This window comes from Equus przewalskii, chromosome 30 (assembly GCF_037783145.1).
Source record: "Equus przewalskii isolate Varuska chromosome 30, EquPr2, whole genome shotgun sequence".
In the NCBI taxonomy this organism is placed as follows: domain Eukaryota; kingdom Metazoa; phylum Chordata; class Mammalia; order Perissodactyla; family Equidae; genus Equus; species Equus przewalskii.
Window position 1 is genome coordinate 17198099 of NC_091860.1, and position 21874 is coordinate 17219972.

Consider the following 21874-nt stretch of genomic DNA (forward strand, 5'->3'; position numbering starts at 1 on the left):
TAAGAATCCTACATGTGTTCTTCAACTTTAGTTTATAGCAGTCAACCTGTCTGCACCATTTTTTCCTCTCTTGTCTTTCCTTCACTTTGCTACTAAAATTTTAAAACTTCACTTTTAAAAAACTCCATTTTCCTGGCCTCTCTGGATCTGTTCCTCCCTTTAGGACTTCTAAGAACATTTTACACTAGATACTCATGTACTCTGCAAAAGCTTATGCAACCATGACCTGAACGACATTACTATTTTTGTCTTGATTTGTGAGTTTATTCCTTTTTAAATGTATCTGTTGAATAAATAAGAGCATGAGCAAAGACCTTTTTGGCCTCTTACTCCCCAAGTTCTCAAATAACTTTGTTTTATATTTATCATAGTTCTGAGTCTTTATTTTCAACTACATCCAACACTTAGAACTCTCCCTCAAGTACAGTGTGCTTGTTCCTAAAGCTTCCAAAATCTTATTTTTCCTACAAATATGAATGTGGACAGAAATTTTCACAAAAAGTAGACAATAAGAAGTTAATTTTCCAATAGAACTCTTCTTCATAGCCCTCGGATGTTCTCATTTCTTTGCTTGTACATACTATAGTTTCACTGTTTATTTCAAATATTTGCTCTGTATTTTATTTTGTTTGTATCTTTATGTTTATTCATATCAGGGCAGATTTAAATTACAAGAGTGTAAATAGGGAACATGTTTATTTAGCCAAGTTGGCTCTATAATCAGATGAGATCACCTAAAGAGAGAGAGGAGAGCAGAGGTTTGGAGCTGAAATCTTATCTGTTCCTGAAGATTCAGTCCTCAGGAGTCTCTGCCCTTCACTACCCAAGACATTTTTCTCAGAAGTCGCACCCTCTCCTACAACTTCTGCCTTTTAGCCTGTGACACCCAGATGACACCAGCTCTGATATTTTTCCTAAGCTTTATTCTGGAATTTTCATGCTGGGACATTTTTAACTTGAATATCTTCCTGTCACAACAAATTTAGCGTATTTGAAAACAAATTAATCATCCTCCATTCTAAAGTCAATTCCACGCATACTGACTTTAGCATTTCTCTTTATGGTACTGCTCCCAGTCTCCAGGGGTCACACCCCATCACCCCAGATCATCATCAGCGTTTTCTCACTCTATTTCCATTTATCAGCTTCTGTTAATAAAGTCCCTTCCCAAGAAGGCCTTCCCTGAGCTGTGAGTCATTTTAGGAAAACTGGGAAAAAGTCACTTTAAAATCTCAAAACATACTTGCATATTTGCAACCAGATTTGTATGCTTGGCTAAACATGTAGACATTCAACAGATTTCAGCCTTCAAATTTAATTTAACATGAATATCAGTTTTGCTAAAATAGTTGTTATTTTGCTCACTTAGCTAGTTTCTCACACAAGTACAGTCGAATTTCACACACACACACACAAAAATGAATGAAAATCTGATACTCCTCGTGCAGTATGTGTAAGTTGTGTTTGCTATTGGAAAGCTCATCCTGTGGATGAAGAAACAGTAAGCTGGTTGCTATGATTTAGTTACTATGATTTGAGTTGGTTTTAAATGAAAAATATTCCATGTTTTATAGAATGTAAACTTCCTGGAGGGCAAGGATGTTTTTTTTTCACTACTACCTTGCAAGCGACTAAAATAGTAGTTGGCACATAGTAAGCACTGAATAAATTTGTTAAATGAGCAAATAGTTGCCATACTGGATTGATAGAGAAGCTACATAAAGGCCATCACACTGTGGAGTTTAAACAGTGACTTTAAGTCACTCTCCTGAGAACTGTTTCATTTGTGTTTCTACCACTTCCTCTGTACACAGAGGAGTAGCCAAACCTACTCAGGTTTGGAACACATGATTTGAAAAATAATTCTAGGATAGGGTTTGGTCTTTTGGCTTTGGGGGAAGTTGTGCAGATAGAAATTTTTTAATCATACTTATCCAGAATTGATAATTATACTTTCCAGGGAGGAGCAAGGAGAAATGAGTCTGCTCTCTTGGCCAGATGTGATTATAAAATAATGCAAGCGACATCAGAAAGAGAACTCTGGAAGTAGGAAGAGGAAAACAAACCATCTAGGTACACCCAAGACTGGAGGGGGAACATAGTTGCAGGATGTCTTACAACCTCCCACCCAGCAGAAGAAGGTGACCCAGGCATGGTGTTTCCTGACCCTCAACCTAGCAACATAAGGGAGCCCAGGATGGCTCATTCCTACCCCAGATGGAACTGGAGTCCTGCTGATAATGCCAGTTGACTCTGATACCATCGGCAAGGGCAATATATAGGGATTCCCCCACTGACAAGTATCCAGGGGGGACACTCTACTTCCCTGCCAAGCCTGAGACTCCCCTCACTTGCTGAGAGACCCTGGGCAGCTAAAGGGCACTGGCAAGGGTGATCCCACCGCAAAAGGGCCTGACCTAGGAAGTCTTTGCGTCACCATGGGCAAGATGCTCCCTTCCCCCAACCTAGAGGCACCATGTGACCTGGCCTTGGGAAAACTTTTTCCCCCTGGAGTAGCACCATCAAGGACCACTGGGACCCCTAGCAGCATCAGATAAACCAAACAGACCAAAAGGACACTGCAAAGGCTCTGAAAATTAAACTGCCACTGAATCATAGACCAAAATATAGGCTAGGACCTACATGCTAAACATAAAAAGGGTGACGTCCTGCTAAAATAAAACATTAAAATAGGACGCAGAATCTCCTAACATAATAGACAAAAATATCCAGAATACAATGTAAAGTCACCCATCATACCAAGAACCAAGAAAATCACAACTTGAATGAGAAAAGACAGTCAGGGGCTGGCCCCGTGGCTGAGTGTTTAAGTTTGCACACTCTGCTTCAGCAGCCCAGGATTTTGCTGGTTTGGACCCTGGGTGTGGACATGGCATCACTCATCAGGCCATGGTGGGTGGTGTCCCACATGCCACAACTAGAAGGACCCACAACTAAAATATACAACTATATACTGACCCCCCATATACTGGGGAGGAAAAAAGCAGGAAAAAAAAAAAGATTGGCAACAGTTGTTAGCTCAGGTGCCAATCTTTAAAATAAAAAAGAAAAGACAGTCAGCTGATGACACCACCAAGATGAATCAGATGTTGAAATTATCTGACAAGGATTTTAAAACACTCATCATAAAAATGCCTCAACAAGTAATTACAAATTGTCTCGAAACAAAAAATAGAAAGGCTCAGCAAAGAAATAGTTAACAGAAAGAGTTTTTAAAAAGTAACAAAATAAGCATTATGGAATGTGCATTACATCTCAATTTTTTAAAAAAGAAATAATGGCAATTGTATAACTGAAAAATACAATAACCAAAATAAAAACTCATTAGATAGGTCCAGTAGTAGAGTGGAAATGACAGAAGATAGGATCAGTGAACTTGAAAATAAATCAATAGAATGTACTCAATGTGAATAACAGAGAAGAAAGACTGGGAAAAAAATGAACCTCAGCCACCTGAAAGACAATAACAAAAAAGCCAGCATTTATATAATTGGAGTTCCAGAAGCAGAGGAGAAAAAAGAATAGAGCTGAAAGAATATGCAAAGAAATAATGGATGAAAACGTCTCAAATTTAGCAAAAGATAAAGGTTCAAGGAGCTGAGTGAACCCCAAACAGGATAAGCTGAAGGAAATCCATACCAAAACAAATCACAATTAAACCTGTGAAAACTAAAAACAAAAAAAAGTCAAAAGCAGCCAGAGAGAAGTGACATTACCATAGAGGAACACAATTTGAATGATGACAGATTTTTCATCAGAAACCACGGGGACCAGAAGCAGGTGACACAACATTTTTCAATTCTGAAAGGAAAGAACTCTTTTTTTTTTACTTTTTTTTTTAATTGAGTTATTGATAGGTTACAATCTTGTGAAATTTCAGTTGTACATTAATGTTTGTCAGTCATGTTGTAGGTGCACCATTTCACCCTTTGTGCCCACCCCCCACCCCACCTTTCCCCTGGTATCCACTAAACTGTTCTTAGTCCATAATTTTAAATTCCTCATATGAGTGGAGTCATACACAGATTGTCCTTCTCTCGCTGGCTTATTTCACTTAACATAATTCTCTCAAGGTCCATCCATGTTATTGCAAATGGAATGATTTTGTTCTGTTTTGCAGCTGAGTAGTATTCCATTGTATATATGTACCACATCTTCTTTATCCATTCGTCTGTTGCTGGACACTTAGGTTGCTTCCACGTCTTGGCTATTGTAAACAGTGCTGCAATAAACATTGGGGTGCATAGGACTTTTGGGATTGCTGACTTCAAGCTCTTTGGATAAATACCCAGTAGTGGGATGGCTGGATCGTATGGTAGTTCTATTTTTAATTTTTTGAGGAATCTCCATACTGCTTTCCATAGTGGCTGCACCAATTTGCATTCCCACCAGCAGTGTATGAGGGTTCCTTTTTCTCGGCAACCTCTCCAACATTTGTTGCTATTAGTTTTAGATATTTTTGTCATTCTAACGGGTGTAAGGTGATATCTTAGTGTAGTTTTGATTTGCATTTCCCTGATGATCAGCGATGATGAGCATCTTTTCATGTGCCTATTGCCCATCAGTGTATCTTCTTTGGAGAAATGTCTGTTCATGTCTCCAGCCCACTTTTTGATTGGGTTGTTTGATGTTTTGTTGTTGAGTTGCGAGAGTTCTTTATATATTAAGGATATTAAGCCTTTGTCAGATATATGACTTGCAAATATTTTTCCCCAGTTAGTGGGTTGTTTTTTTGTTTCAATCTGAAAGGAAAGAACTCTTAACTGCAAATTCTATATTCATCCAAATGACCCTTCAGGAATGAAGAGGAGATAACGATATTCTCAAATACAGCAAAACTAAAAGTATTTGTTGCTAGCAAACCTACCCATAAAGAATGGCTAATGAAAGTTCTTCACACAGAAATGAAATGATGAAAGAAAGCATCATGGAGCATCAGGAAGGAAGAAAGTACAGTGAAAAGAGCAGAAATATGTATATATACAATGAACTATGCTTCTCTTCATGAATTTTATAAATCACATTTGATGATTGAAGCAAAAATTATAATACCAACTGATGCTCAAGACAAAGATATTTAAACTTGGGGAAGGTAAAGGGACCTAGATAGAAGTGAGACTTCATTTTGCTTAAAGTGGTAAAATGCTGATACCAGTAGACTGTGATAAGTCGTGTATGTATGCTGTAATACCCAGAGCTACCCTTACAAAAAGTATATGAAGAAATGCTCTTAAAACCACTATAAATCAAGATGGAATCCTAAAAAATATTTGAGTAACCTACAGGAAAGCAAGAAAGGGAAACAGAGGAATGAGAAGCAGAGGAGACAGAAAACAAATGATTAAATGGCACACAAGCTCTACCATATCAATAATTATCTTAAATATAATTGGTCAAAATACTAATTAAAATGAGGAGACTGGCAGAGACTCACAAAGAGAATGTACCTTAATGATATAATTCAAAGGGACAAAAGGTTGTAGGAATGAAGATATTAAAAATAACAAAATTGGAAGCAGAATAAATGTCCAACCATAAGACTGGTGAGGTAAGTGATTGTGAAACCAATCAATAAAACATTATGTAATTATGCAGCCACTTTGAAAAACAGTTTGGCAGTTCCTCAAAATTTGAGTGACCATGTGACCCAACAATTCTGCTCCTACGTATATACCCAAAAGAACTGGAAACATATGTCCACACACACTGGTACATGAGTGTTCACAACACATTATTCACAATAGCCAAAAAGTGGAAATGACTGTGTTCATCAATTGATAAATGGGTAAACAAAATGTGTATATTAGTACGATGGATTCAGCCATAAAAAGGAACAAAGTACTGATACATACTACAACGTAGATGAACCTTGAAAACATTATGCTAAGGGAAAGAAGCCAGATGCAAAACAGCACATACTGTGCGATTTCTTTTCATATGAAATGTCTAGAATAGGCAAGGTAGATTAGTGATACCCAGGGAAAGGGGAAAGAGGAGAATTGAGAGGTACAGGATTTCTTTTTGGGGTGATGAAAAAATTCTGGAATTAGACAGTGGTGTTGGTGGTACAACTCTGTGAATATACTAAAAAGCATTTAATTGTACACTTAAATAGGGTGAACTTTATGGTATATGAATTGTATCTCTCTGTCTCTGTTTCTCTTTGTCTCTATGTCTCTCCATATTTATATAAAACTTTATGTAGCTTTTTACAGTTATAGTTAGGGAGACCAGGTAGTGACAGTGAATTAGGCTTGTGTGAAATAAAGAGAGGAAGAGGCACATTTTTATACATTATATCCTATGATTATAACTATGTGAAATTATTCATCTAAAAATAAATTGGAATAAAATAATAGATGAGTTACATTAGAGTAATTAAATTCTAGTTTTTCTTGTTTATACTTTGCAAATCGAATGTAATATTGTTATATTACCTTTATAATTAAAAATACTCTTTCATTCAAAACCAATACTTTATTCCAAGTCTCTATCATAGAGACTGATCATTGTAAACTAGCTTTCAAGTCACTACTTCGTTTGCGTTCCGGTGGCATGTAATACAGTCTCCTCCCCAGACTTTTTTCCTCCAGGACAGAGGCTGTATCTTACCCACTTCTGTCTCCTCGGCACCTCTCTCAGATGCTGACAAATAGTGAGTACCTAATAAAGAATTGTCCAATTAATCTGACTTGAATATGAGTATGCTGAGTATTATAGCGGTATCATCATGGGCTTTCATGACTTGGGGAATTGCTGGATTAATTCTATCAGTCAACCTAAACAAGAAAAGCACGATAGCTGTTACAGGAAAAGTATTTCATACCAGAATTGTGTAAATAACCCCAAGGGGATTGTTTATGCCTCCTCTAAACAGGGTCTAGGAATTGTTGACAAAGCCTGATTTAGCAATACTTCTGTAATAAATATAGCCCAAGCCTATAAAAGAAAACAGACAAAGGGACAAAGGCTTTGGTTTTTATAGATCTTAGAATAATGGCCCTGAAAAAGACTGAGAGGTGAGGTCATCTCATCCTTCTTCCTGCCCTTGATGACAACACCTTATATCTTCCCACAGATCTCTGTGGCACTTCAATTAAGGAATCTCCTGGGAGTGATTGCCCTTTGTAAGGCATCAGCCTTGTTAAAACACTCCTCCCATCGTAAATCACATCGGTGAAGCAGAGCCTCTCGTCCCCAGATAAGGTACCTCTCTGTACCGCTTCTATTCATATCTTTCCAATTAAAAGCACAAGAGGCAGAGGTCCGGAGCACACCAAGTACCCTAAACTCTTCTTTCCTTTCCCCTCAATGGCGACAGGCTCACCTCACTTGCTCTTTTCCTCTCATCAAACACAACCTATTGTTAGAAAAATGCATTTCCCTCTTTCCAAAGATCAAATCCAATACAAGTTGCAATTGTTTACCACCCACATCTCTACAGTCACTCAAAATGAAGTGTTGGTGCCATCTGGCATTTTCCTTTGTTTATAGTACAAATAGTGTCTAAATCGTTCACTTCATTGCCTTGTTCAGGGAATTTTAGGAGTCACCCAGTAGAACACTTATTTTGTTTTTCTTAGCTTACCTTGGAAAGGGATGTCAGGAGGGTTTACCCATGGTCTTCACCAAAGATCACCTCCACTTCACTGCTTCAGGCCTGCGTGGAAATCAAGTTTGGATTAATCCAGGGGAAGTGCTAAACTCCTGGTGTCAAGAGCTGTTGGAGGTCGAGAAAACTGTATTGTATTTCCTCACTGGCTTTTGGAGCCATTAATCGTAGCAATTTGTGTTTCCTCTGCTATGTGCGATATCCTTAACCAGTTCTTGTCTCACAATGACAAGAGACCCCCCAGTACATATTTTATGTTTTCTAGAACATATGACCTTAGCTTGAGTTAATATGTAGATTGTTGTGTGTGTGTGTGTGTGTGTGTGTGTGTGTGTGTACATGTGCCATTAGCACCTATGTGCTCCTTACCTGAAACCCTATTCTTCTATTACATCCCTGCCTCTGGATATGAATTTTCTGATTATATTCTCTTTGTTTATATAGGGATTATTTTACTTTTGAAAAACATTCTGAGAAAAGCAGAAAAGTCCTCCAAACTCTCAATAAAAAACAATGTACCTTTTCAGGAAAATCTCTGCCAAACCTGAATTATTCAAATGGTAATGATTAACTCATAATTCTTTTTCATTCTGCTCAAGGATAATTGCAATCACTGTAGTAATGAGCATGGAGAAGAAATGCCTGGATTATGCTCCCTGAGTCAAGACCACACTGCATTCAAAAAGATCAATTCATCGCAGTAGTGGATTTGGTAATTTCCTAGGAGGTAACACATTTCCCATAAAAGGAGCAAATGAATAGTTTTAAACCTACATTAATTTGCATAATTATTTTATGTAATCCTTCATGGAAAATGAATAGACAATTGGAGCAATATTGTATTACTCAGAAATTTTGTAGAAAATCATGAAAGTCATATGTTAATGTACCTCTTAGGCAATGTTATGTCCCTGAAGAAGAGAATGTGTTAAGTGTCATAAAGGTTAAAAGAGATCATTATATTCACAAATGTTTCCATTAACATTAAAAACACAGATTAATTCTACAGTGTTCTGTTTTAAACCGATATGAAAATGAAAAAGGACTAAAGAAAGTAACAAAACCAGACTGAAGCTATAAAATGAGATGGGAGCTAGAATATAGGGTATGAGAATGTTGCCATTCTTCCTCCAAAGCGCTTCTCCATTTCAACCTTCTCTCCTCATTCTCAGGACTCTCTCACTGAGCCAGCCCTCTAGATAGGTTCAGCTGGCCTGCCAGAAATATCACGTAAGGATTATTTCTCTCAAAATACAAGAGCAGCTCCCTATTAAATCAAAAAAGGTTAAATTGAAATTCTTTAACCTGCCACTTAAGGCCCTTAATCAATGCCCCCAGGTTTACCCAAACACTTTCTCCAAAATGACCCTCCTGGACTTACACAGCCACTGTGTCTATAGTCTGCCCAGCCTGGGTTTAGGACCTCATTCTCAGTTTGGTACAGGCTGTTTTCCTAACAGCATACTAGTATATATTTTGTCCCATGTTGTCACACCCATCTTTATGATGTTGCTTTATTACAGCTGTCTAGATTTGCAGATATGCCTTTATTGCAAACTGGAGAAGGTCATGACCTTTACTTCTTTTGAATTTCCCTCGTTGCTGAGGATGTCATAGGTCTGCAATAAATTCTTATTAAGACCATAAAACAATGGAATTTGGATGAAGCTAGTAAGAATGAACAATGGACCCTATAAAATAACAGTTATAGGAATTTTATTAATATAGCATTGAGGGCTCTTCAAGAATTTGGAGAAAAGATGGAAAACAAGGGGCTACATAAAGTCTACACACTTAGCAGTAAAATTTCTAGCCAAGTTTCCTCATCCGGACAGAAAACTGTGATGCAGGGTCGGTGAGCTGAAGAGTCAAAAGAAAGAGTTCTTGGACTCTCAAGGTCTGGCAGTAGTGCTCTTTTATTTAGAGAATAGTGTGGAATAGCATGGGGACAGTACCCATTGGCAGTAAAGAGCTGCTGCCATGGGGACAGGACCCGTGGGCAATCGAGCTGCTGCTGCCATGGGGTCAGGACCCATGGGCAGTAAAGAGCTGCAGGAGGCATGGGGACAGGACCCATGGGCAGTCAGAGCTGCTGCTGCAAACATGGGTTGAGGGTAGGGCTAAATTTAGGGCATAGGTATGTGAGTTATCTCTTTACAAAACAAAGAAAAGAATATGTAAAAAAAGTTGTTAAAATGGTATCAGTGCAGGCGGGGTCTGGTTATTGAGTGGTCCTATAATTTTTAGATAAGAATCAAACCGGATTAAGTAAATGGCTGAAGCAACCACCTTAAATATTATTTTTAGCTACAGACAAAGGAGGATGTTAGGGGTGGAGGAGAGGTCGATCATGGTAGATTACCACACAAGTACAGTAAACAAGATGCAGATTTAAGTCCTTGCCTTTGGCATTGATTAAGAGTTTCTAGAGATAGGGTCATCCCCCCTACTTCCTGGTACAGAGAGGGAGACACCTTTACAAATGGAGATTTCCTTTACAATGTAAATGTCTCTTAACAAAGGGTAAGTAAATTCTACTCCTCAGAGCCTCCTTCCCGTCTGCAATTTTTAAAAGTAACCAGTCTAAAATACTCCTCATCAACTGGAGGATTTTTTTCTGAAAAGAGTGAATGTCCCCAGGGTAAAAATACCTTCAAAAATTGACATTTGTGGTTCCCCAGTGAAATTGCCAGCTTGCCTTTCTATCACCTTGTGATAAACCCTACTAGTTACGAACACTATCCATGCACACAGCTTATCATCCACTCTTCAGTGTCTTCGTCTTAAAGGAACCCATAAGGATCCATAGGTATTTGAAGAAAGACTCCAACATGGAATAGAAGAGAAAAAGGACTTAGGGAAATCAGAGGCTATGCACTAAACAGAAGAAAACTTCAAAAAGCAACTCTAATATTTTGAGAGTAAAATATGTTATAACTATGAAACAAGAACAAGGCAGTTTATGAAATTAAAAATGACATAGCAAAATGTTTTTTAAATCAATGTAAATTTTAAAAGATAAATGCAAAGAATTTCTCAGAAAGTAGAACAAAAGAAGAGGTAGAAAATAGAAAGTTATGGAAATCAAATCAATTTAAGAAAAATAGAGAAATAGAAATACAGGTGCAGTGGTGGAGACCATGTGACTCTCTTCTTGAGTGAAGATGCTTCACCCCCTGGGTCAGGGAGGGAGGGTCTTTGTAAAATGCAGATTTGGATTCAGCAGGTCTGAGGTCAAACTTGAGATTTTGCATTTCTGATGAGCGCCTACATGATGCCTGTGCTGGATCCATGGACCACACTTTTGACTATCAAGGCTGTGGTCTAGGCCTTCCAGAGAAGGGAAGAATGAGAGAAGGGTAGAATACACCCATCACTGATGACTAACACTCATGTAGAGTGAGGCTGTGAGACCCCAGGGGATGGTGGATGTTCCTCAGATCTCTGTGCATCCACTCACTATCTTTTCTCCAAAACCTCCCTCCCCCGATTATTGTCTCTTATTTAATTATTGACAACTCTCTGTTTCCAATTTCTCAAGCAAGAAACCTGAGCATCAACTCCCCCCTCTCTCTTAATGGCCCAAATATTTTTTTTGGTAGATCCTGTTTCCTGAATGTCTCCGGCTCTCTCTGCCCACTGCCTTAACTGGGACCTCCCCAAGTCACATCTCTTTAATTGTATCCAACCTACTCACAAACTCTGGGTCTGAGACTTGGCTCCACAAGGATGCTTGTACAATGCAAACATGACCACGTTAATCCTCTGCCTTAAATACTCTCATACATCTCCATTATTTAAAAGCAAAATAAAATCTAAGCTCATTACAATGGCATTTCAAGGTCTTTCTTGATCTGACTTCCTGTTTATTTAAAAAATTTCATCTCCCACAAATCCATGCTTTTCTACCCATGCTGAACTCTTTCCTAACTGGAAAGCTTTGGATGTACCATTTTCTCTGTCTGAAACTCCCAGTCCCACCACATTGCCAGGAGAACACATTCATCCTATAAGACTCAGCTGGGCTCCTGGGAAGCCTGCATTGCCCTTTCTGTTTTTTATTGGCTTTTTTCAGTTTGTTTTGTGGTCCTTATCAGTGTTCTGATTACAGTGATCCCTTCTTCCCCAGCAATTCCCCTCATGTGAAATTCTAATATATTGGAATTTACTTTCATGTACCTTTTTGATTTGTGAGTCATTTGTGCATTTCATTTGTGTATTGTGTTGATGATTACTAAAAGTGGGGGAACTGAGGATTCAAAATATAAAAGGCAGGTGAAGTGGATGGTGCAGAAGGCGCAAAGATTGCACAAAGATGTCTTGGAGAAGTTAAGGGAAGAAGAAAGGAGAAGATAATTCTGATGTTCATCATTGCATTCTGCTGGTTTTATAAGGAGGGAGGGAGGAAGAGAAGGACACTGAGAATTCTGTAAGAAGAGTTGTGGGGCCAGGAGGAAGAAGAGGTAGGAAGGTGAGACCAGGAGGCAGGATTGGGATCAGAAGTCAAGAGGCCACGAATTATTTTTATTTGTTTATTTATCTTTTGAGAAAGATTATTCCTGAGCTAATATCTGCCACCAATCCTCGTCTTTTTGCTGATGAAGACTGGCCCTGGGCTAATATCCATGCTCATCTTCCTCTACTTTGTTTTTTTTTTTTTAAATATGTGGGATGCCTGCCACAGCATGGCTTGACAAGTGGTGCATATGTTCTCACCTGGGATCCTAACCCGTGAACCCTGGGCTGCCGAAGCGGAATGTGCAAACTTAACTGCTGCAACACTAGGCTGGCCCCAGGCCATGAATTATTGATTAGCAATACAATGAACATACTTATGGAGAAACATTTATAACCCTAATTCCATTTACCACGTGTAATATCTGCAACAAAGCAAAACACATTTGCAGGCAACTTGTTGAAGATATGAGACAGTGAAGGCTGGTAAGTAGAAATCAAGAGTACAACGGACGCCTTTACAAACTCAAGATGTGTAAATGTCATTGATATTATCAGTGTTCAGAATTAATAATTTTATTTTAATGAATGCAAAAAAAGCATGTAAGGGCTTTCTTCGGTGTACTTTCACACTTGGTCCCCTCCCCGAGACCGACAGCTCCCGGAACAAACCCTGTCCTCGTTTCCTCAGCTCCACCTCAAGGAAGAGATTGTTCCCTTTGGAGGAGCAAGCCCCTGCTCTCTCAAAGACTCTTGGGTTTAAATCTAATCTTGCTCTCCACCCACCCATGTGGGGTTCTTCCTTGCTCCCTGGAGCCGCCTTGTCTGGTTCTCAGACATCATTTACCTTTGCCTCACTCCCGTAGCTGCCGGTCAGCTATCTGTCTTCCTCCCTTAAAGTCCCCAATGCATGTCTCTGTTCTGGAATCCCCTTCTATAAGAGGGAGGATTAGACGTCCCTGATTTTCCTTGTACCCAAGATTTTAAACTCAACTGTGAATTCTTCTATCATTTCTTGCTTGAAGGGACCCAAACCCAAGAGGTGGAAGAGGAAGGAGAGGTATTATTATGTTTATTTACATGATAGTAACAGTTTATATTTAGTGGACATTTATTACGTGCCAGAGACCAAATGTGCTAAACCTTTTACACACCTTCAATACTGTTATTTTAATCTTTCTGTTGATGAAGAGACAGGGTCATGTGGTAGGAAGTGATGGAGCTAGACTTCAAAACCAGATGAGTGAGCTTCAGAGCCCATGTTCTTACCCCTTCAACTGTATGGTCTCCCCTGGTCACGACCTTGGAGGGAAAAATCTGCAATATTCTACTTTGTATTCCTATCATTTTGTAGCATGTTGAATACATAACGGGCACGTACAGAATATTTGTGGAATGCATTCTGGATCGGGGGGAAACAGGAGCTTTGCTAGTCAATGAAAGGATTTGAGGTCTATAGAACAGTTACCTTGGGCGGGGAGGGGGTGGATTACTTACCTTCCAAGTCTGAAAGTCACGGATTCTAAAACTATTTCAATTTGTCTTTGCTGAAGAAATTCCAAATAAGGCAGGCAAACAGAATGACTGATAATGCTGTGGAAACAGCAATTGATTTTTATACTGCTTCCACCAAGTCATCGCAGGCAGACGGTCTGACTTGTCTATTGATCTCAGCTAGAGCTGAGTCAGTGAGCTGCTTGTATAAAGTTCCCTAACTCACCACCGAGTCAGTCAGACCTTGAAATAATATTTCTTTCTTTTCTTTCTAACACGAGGGCCAGTTAGGAATTGTATGCCTAGATCAGGAGCAGAGAAATTATCTTTACTTTGTTTAATAATACACACATTAGTAAAACAGGAAAATCCTGTAGAGGAGGAAGGAAGTTCTTACCCAGATTGTGCTGGAGACCTTCTCTATTGCACTAAAAGATTTGTTGAGTGCAGTCGTCTCCAGCAAGCTATAATGATGCAAAGTTTATCTTCAGAGCTCAGAGAGTTAGAATTGTCCTTTGTGGGGCTGGCCCCGTGGCCGAGTGGTTAAGTTCGCGTGCTCCGCTGCAGGCGGCCCAGTGTTTCGTTAGTCCGAATCCTGGGCGCGGACATGGCACTGCGCGTCAGACCACGCTGAGGCAGCGTCCCACATGCCACAACTAGAAGAACCCACAACGAAGAATACACAACTATGTACCGGGGGGCTTTGGGGAGAAAAAGGAAAAAATAAAAAAAAAAATCTTTAAAAAAAAAAAAAAAAAAGAATTGTCCTCTGTGTTGGAGGATTCTAACCCAGCCTACTTTATGGTATTCTAAAGTTGACAAATATTTCAATGTCAAGCTTTTCCTCCCCTCCCACCCCAAGGTGTTAAGCTTTTAAACAGACCTCTGACTAATGTAACTTTAAAGAAATGTATTCAGCTCAAAATACCATTTATTGTATTATACTTATTTCTTAGGATAAACAAACAACAAAATAACAAAAAACTCATCACTTGACCTCAGTATCACCTCAAGTAAACAGCAACTTGCCAGCTACTTTTGCTACTTTTGTTGTCGTGGTTGAACGGGTGTAAAAGAGCGTTATTACATTTCTCCATTATATCAAACTGTACCACCTTATTTAAGATTTTATTTTACATAGATACTATCTAAAATTTTAAAGGCACTTCGAAGTTTTTCATAGACTATTTTTCTAAATTTTTTAAACCAATGAGTCTACGTGCCAAACCATCCTTTTATTTCTTAAGGTGGTTTCTATAGCAATCAATTCCCACCTCATCTTCCTAACTCTGGTTTTGATATTTTTTGAAAATTGTAAAATATACATAACATAAAATTTATCATTTTAATCACTTTTAAAGTTTAGTGGCATTACATACATTCATATTGTTGTGTGACCATCACCACTATCCATTTCCACAACTTTTTTTCATCTTTCCAAAGTGAAACTCTGTACCCATTAAACAATACATCCCCACTCTCCCTTCCCCCTGCCCATTCTACTTTTTGCCTCTATGAATTTGACCACTTCCATTTCTTCGTATAAGTGAAATCATACAGTATTTGTCCTTTTGTCTCTGGCTTATTTCAGTTAGCATAATATCTTTAAGGTTCATCTATGTTGTAGCATGTGTCAGAATTTCCTTCCTTTTCAACGTTGAATAGTATTCCATTGTGTGTATATAACACATTTTATTTATCCATTCATATCTGTTGATGGATACTTGGGTTGCTTCCACCTTTTGGCTATTGTGAACAAAGCTGGTATGAATATGGTTGTACAAATACCTCTTTGAGTTCCTGTTTTCAATTCCTTTGGGTACATTCCCAGAAGTGAAATTGCTGGGTCATGTGGTAATTCTATGGTTAATTTTCTGAGGAACCGTCATACTGTTTTATAGTGACTGCACCATTTTACCTTCTTCCCAACAGTGCACAAGGGTTCCAATTTCTCCACATCCTCACCAACACTTGTTATTTTCTGGGTGTGTTTTTTTTTGGTTTTTTTTTTGACAGCAGCCATCCTAATGGGCGTAAAGTAGTAGCTCATTGTGGTTTTGACTTGCATTCCTCTAATGACTAGTGATGTTGAATGTCTTTTCATGTGCTTTTTGACCATTTTTATGTCTTCTTTGGAGAAATGTCTATTTTCTTTGCCCATTTTTTAATTGGGTTATTTGATTTTTGTTGTTGAGTTGTGGGAGTTCTTCGTAAAATATTCTGGATATCAACCTCTTATCATATATATGATTTGCAAATATTTTTTTCTATTCTGTGAGTTGTCTTTTCAGTCTGTTGATAGTGTCTTTGATATATGAAAGTTTTTCATTTTGAAGTAGTCCGATTTGTCTATTTTTTTTTTTCTTTTGTTGCCTGTGCTCGGTGTCATATCCAGGAAGTCATCACCAAATCCAACATCATGAAGCTTTCTCTCTCTGTTTTCTTCTAAGAGTGCTATAGTTTTAGCTCCTGTATTTATGTATTTGTTTTATTTTGAGTTAATTTTTGTATATGATGCAAAGTCAGGGCCCAACTTCGTCCAGTTTTCCCAGCACCATTTGTTGAAAGGTGGCTACTTTCTTAAGCTAGGATTGTTTGAGTGGATATTTTCAAAGCAGATTGTTACCATTTCAAAGGTCAAACAGATAATGATTAAATTGTGCATCACTTAAAGGTAGATTTTGACCTCTCAGAAGTTGAAGAGTACTGAAGAGCTAAGATCATTTACATCCCTCAGGAAGGAAAAAATAAGGTAGCCTGCTAGGGCAAAGAAGAAAGAACTGAAAAGTTGCAGGATGTTCCACAGGTCAAAGTACATCTGCCTGGTTTGCTTTCTTCAACCACCCAGACTCGGTTGGTTGGAGTGTCCTCTCTCTTACCTGACAACCCAGGAGGGTTGGTGAGGAACATGTCCTCACCTTTTCTTTGGAGCTTGATTCTTTTATTGACATTTGCTGAATTAGATGGTGAAGCTGGAGGACTTGAGCTGCAGAGACAAAAAAGTTCTGACCTCCAACAGTAAGTAGACACATGGATTATTTCTGATAGACTAGAGTAGCTCTTCATCAGTTTTCACAGAATGCCAGAGAAGCAAAGGTGTTAAAGTTTTCTGGAGGAAAACAGTGATGTTAAAAACAAAGAGGGGAAAACATTTGGACTGTTGTATGGAGTTATCTTCTTATACACAAATTATTGATTTATCATTTTGCAATTAAACCAAGTATGCAGTGACTAGGAGATATCTCCAGGAAATGTGCAGACAAAGAAATGGCAGATGAGCAGGGAGAATTTGGTTGAGTGGACCACAAAGCAAAGGTATATGTGGTCTATAGTTATTCGGTGAGAAAACTTATTCTTTAAGTTTAAAAACTATATGTGCTAATTGCTGATGCGTTCTCTGGTTTGAATTATATAGGCCTCGAATGACTACAGAGAGGGGAAATTTAGTGTTTCTTACTGGGTCTGCTCAAAACATTGAATTTAGAAGTGGATCCCTGGGAAAAATTAAATTAAATGATGAAGACCTTGATGAATGTTTACATCAGGTAATACACTGGAAAAGATATTGAAGCAATTTTGTATATCCATATAAGGTCGCTAATTGAACAGGTCTATATTAATCTGTACCTTGAATCTTTAGCAGAAGGGGAACATAATTGGAAGTGAGACAAGTCCTTGTAAAGAACAATGCCCTAGGGCTATTGCGTAGAGGGAGTAATGCTAGCAGGAAGTGGCTCATTGTGGAGGCTTATGTACTCTAGTCCAGAGAATGTACAGAGGCTGGTACTGGGACTCCTCCACAAGGGGAGCAGGAAGGAGGGGGACTGGAGAAGTTTCCTTTTGCCATAGAACAGAATTGGCCAATTATTCTCCTGTTGAGTGTTTTCTGTGCTCATTATTTAATACAACACGCTGGTATATCAGTCATAATATTAGAAACTCGCATTATTTAGAGCTTACCATGGGCTGTCCCCTGTGCTTGATCCTTTGTGTGCATCACCTCATGTGACCCTCACACTCCCCTGTAAGGTTGGCTGTATTACCACCCCAGTCATAAGGGAGGTAAAGGAACCCTGCAGCAGTTCAGTAACTTGCATAAGGACACACAATAAATGGCTGAGCCAAGATTTAAAACCCGAACATTCTGATTCCAAGCCAGACCTCTTAAGGAGCACTTTAAACTGTTCTTATGACCAAAAATGCAAACAGCAAAAAGCTTGATACATTGTTATGGAAAAGGGTAAATGGAATTACGCCATGGCTATTTTAGTCTTATGTTTATTATACATGGCATTGTTTTGGTTTTTATAATAATGGACAAGATCTTAGTGCTTAAAATAGAATACGACTCAAAATTTTAAATTTTATTTTTATAACATCTACATGACTTTTTCACTAACGTTCTCTTCCTACTCCTTTTTCTTCTTCTTCTTCTTCTTTTTCAAATTAGATCCAGAAAAACAAAGATGATATTACGGATTTAAAAAGGAGTGCAATTGGTCTACCACAAAATATTTCTAGTCAAATCTATCAGCTTAATTCCAAGGTAAATCTGACTGCCACATCATTAGACCAAATGGGTTCGTTCTCCTTAATTCAACTTTGTAAGTAACCATTTTGCGCAAGATGTACCAACTTTGTGTTCTCTTTAGAAATTTGATATTGTAGTTATTCACTTTTTGGCTAAGTGACATGCTCTAACAGGACGTAGAGGTGGTGATGGGCAGAAGGTTGGAAACGCTGTGATGAGGGCTTATTGTATAAGCAGGCCTTGCAGATGTTCTGATAGCAACCTTCTTATTGGTGAGATGCGTGAATCTCTGTCATCTATGAAAATTCCCAGACTCACTGTGTACAGAGAAGCAACGAATCACCTTATCTATGCGTTGTACCTCCTTTTAAAAAATCTATGCGATGGAAGAGAGTGGGGAGGAAGGGAAGCCTGTAGCAGAGAGGAATGAGGAGGGAAAAGGCATTGAAAGAAGGAACCAACAGATAAAGTGAGTCCCAAGGAGAGGGTATTAGGAAAAGACATGAAGGGGATAACGCGTTTTGTGAAGCGCCTTTGAACAAGCTAACTGATGCTTTTTCCTCCCCCTTACTAGCTTGTGGATCTTGAGAGAAAACTTCAAAGCTTACAGCAGGTAAGTCCCATAACTACTAGATCTCTAACATCTTTCACTGAAAATACACTAGAACCATAGACCGAGCTGGTATTCTTAAGATAGATGGATGATCAGTATCAAGGACTTGGGTTTTTCCCATAACTTAATTCTCATCACAGTTGATGCTTCCCAGGGTAGAGATGAGCAACCTGAGTCTCAGGGAGATGAAGTGACCAGGCCAGGGTCACTGGGCGCGTGACGCCTTCTGTCTCTGAGTTCAGCAGTCCACATGCTCTTCCTCCTGCGTTGTCACTCTTTCACCATGTTATGGCAGGCTTCAGTGTGCTACATCCGGTCAGCTAGTGACCACCTAACTTGCTGATTCTGGCATCAAGGACTGAATTTTGAAAGGCCGTGCACCCTCTCTAACATCAAACTCAGAAGTCTGGGGTACATCAAAAATATTCCAGGGGCCGGCTCCATGGCTGAGTGGTTAAGTTCGTGCGCTCCGCTGCAGCGGCCCAGGGTTCGGATCCTGGGCGCGGACATGGCACCGCTCGTCAGGCCACGTTGAGGCGGCGTCCCACATCCCACAACTAGAAGGACGTGCAGCTAAGATATACAACTGTGTACAAGGCGGGGTTTGGGGAGATAAAGCAGAAAAAAAAAAAAAAGATTGGCAATAGTGGTTGGCCCAGGTGCCAATCCTTAAAAAAAAAAAAAATTCCAAATTCCACTAAAAGTACATTTGCTGGTAGTTAGATCGGAACAATTTCTTAGAGCAAATCTTCCATAAGTTTACTACATGCTTATAAATGAGTCCTTGTAATTTTAGACATTTTACCCCTTTTGTAGGTAGGTGGCATTTCTAAGACTTCATGGAAGCCATAAACGTCTACCCAGAGAAATGCACAGAATGTCCCCATATTTAAAAATCTGAATAAAAGTCAGGGGATTCCAGGTTAAGACTCCCTGCCCTAAAATTCTTGATCTGTTTTAATTAGGTTTCAAGCATTGTCCTCTTCTTTGGTGTTTTAAATTTGAAAATCGAGTTCATGTATTCCTTCTCCCAACTTTCACAATAAATTGCCCCCTTAGCCTTGATCTTTTAAGGGAGTAGGTGAGTGAATGAAAACGAGCAAGGAATCGTCCCTGTGGAGCAAGACGCAGCACTAGAGAGCTCACTTTCCTAGAGGGCTTCGCTGTTCCCACCAAACGTCAAGAGCTGAAGGCCATGGCCAAAATTAGCTCAGAACGTCCTCCCTCTCCTCTTCCCCCGGGAAGAGTTTTTGATCATTTTGAATGTAAGTGCCTTTATGCCTTTGGCTAGGGCAAGGGCTCTCTGGACACCACAGTCCCTGTCATTCCCTATTGTTTTCCTCCTGACCGCCTTCTGATTCCGTTTCCTGCTGCCCCCCCCCAACTCGCCCCCCCCATAGGCTTTTGAATTTTTAATCCTCTGGCAGCATTGATTTTGTTTGCCAGAAAAACTTCTAATGAGTTTGTGGTTAGCTTTCTTAGTAGTGTCCTTTGATGAACAGGGCTAATTGTGGTACTGGCACAAAGACAGACCGAATAATCTTTGGAAGAAAACAGAGTCCAGAAAGAGACCTCCACATGTATGGTCACCTGACTTATGACAAAGGTGGGGAGAGAATGGGCTCTGCAACAAATGGTGCTGAGTCAGTGGACTATCCTCTGGCTCTCAGTTTCATTTGTAGAGCGAAGGGATCAGACTTGATTTTCTGTGTGAGTCACTGAGTATAAAAAATATGTAGTTGGGGCTAGCCCGGTGGCATATTGGTTAAGTTCATGTGCTCCACTTCGGCAGCCTGGGGTTCATGAGTTCAAATCCTGGGCACAGACCCATGCACCACTCATCAAGCCATGCTGTGGCAGCATCTTACATACAAAATAGAGGAAGATTGGCACAGATGTTAGCTCAGGGCCAATCTTCATCACCAAAAATAAAAAAATAAAACAACAATTAAAAAAGAATAAAAGAAATAAAAAATACTTAGTGAATAATTTGTCCCTAGTTTAATTTTTAAAACAGAGAATTAGACTATGATTAGGTGAAATTAATAGAATAGCTTTCCTTGCCCCCAAAGGCATTACAAACCTTATAAGAAAGGAACTGATAGCTGACATATGGTCAGATTCCCCGGGCTGGGTAGACAAAGACAGGTCTGTTTGTGACCGTGGCCTGAAAGTGGTCACGTGAGCAGGCGAGTGCAGTGTGTCTAAGCCAGCCACACTTCAAACAAAGGGACTTAGAGTGGAAAGAGTTCGGTCATCTTAACCCATGGGAGGAGGGGTGGCAGCAAAAGATGATCAGATTTCAAATGCTTATCTGGAGGTAACAAAGATAAGAAAAACAGCCAAAGAACTGGAATTTCCATTTTATTTTCTTAGTACAACAGGAATGTCCACTATTATTCCTACACTTGAAATCTTTACTCTTGTCCACCAACGTATATTTTTCCAGCGAACAATGCTTTTCCAAATAGAGTGAGAATCTTCTCTCTCCTACCTCATCCCATCCCTGGCTAAATGTATGTAAATAGTAAAGAAATATGAATAAGACCGATAATAAGAAACACTTTTTATTTTTCCACAAGAGCGTTGATTTGAAGAAGAACTTAAGTAATTGATTTGAAGTCCAGAGGAAGAGCCCAGTTGACTAGGAGTAAAATGTAATCCTACAGCCCCACCTGCACTGAAACATGCCTTTCATTGCTGCCAACTGAAAGTATGATGTCCTCGCTGACCATCCTGTCTTTGTTTCAGACAGTTGACAGAAAGGTCTGCAGCAGCAATCCCTGCCAAAACAGTGGAACCTGCCTCAATCTTCATGATTCCTTTTTCTGTATCTGTCCCTCACAGTGGAAGGTGAGTCACTGGGTCTTTGGTCAAAAATGATGGTGAGTCAGCCTTTGCGGTTTCCTTGGAATCGTTCAGACATATTTAATTCTCCATGCAAAGTTTCTAGGATTCCGTGGTCTCCCAAATCAGAATGAATTACACCACATATGCCAAACTCCAAACAATGGTGGGCATGATTGTATAACCCACCGAATGCTAAGCCGTCTTAAGGAGGGGTTCACTTGATTGGGTAACTACATGGAAGGGTATGATATTTCGGCTAGCATTAGCTTAAATTGTTCAGTATGGAGAGTACCAAACG

At 39.3% G+C, this 21874-nt stretch overlaps 1 protein-coding gene across 2 annotated transcripts in view; it reads left to right on the plus strand.

Moving 5' to 3' along the window:
• The first annotated feature begins 16287 nt into the window (after window positions 1-16287).
• Window positions 16288-21874, plus strand: part of CUBN (cubilin) — a 256044-nt gene continuing 250457 nt past the window's right edge. The window contains exons 1-5 of one of the 2 annotated variants that reach the window (XM_008510973.2): window positions 16334-16600; window positions 16998-17127; window positions 18033-18128; window positions 18688-18726; window positions 21478-21579. In XM_008510973.2, coding sequence (XP_008509195.2) covers window positions 16491-16600; window positions 16998-17127; window positions 18033-18128; window positions 18688-18726; window positions 21478-21579 — 477 coding nt within the window. In that variant the 5' untranslated portion in view covers window positions 16334-16490. Of the gene's footprint in view, window positions 16601-16997; window positions 17128-18032; window positions 18129-18687; window positions 18727-21477; window positions 21580-21874 lie in introns of both variants that reach the window. The other variant, XM_070600806.1, reaches the window with a different exon arrangement.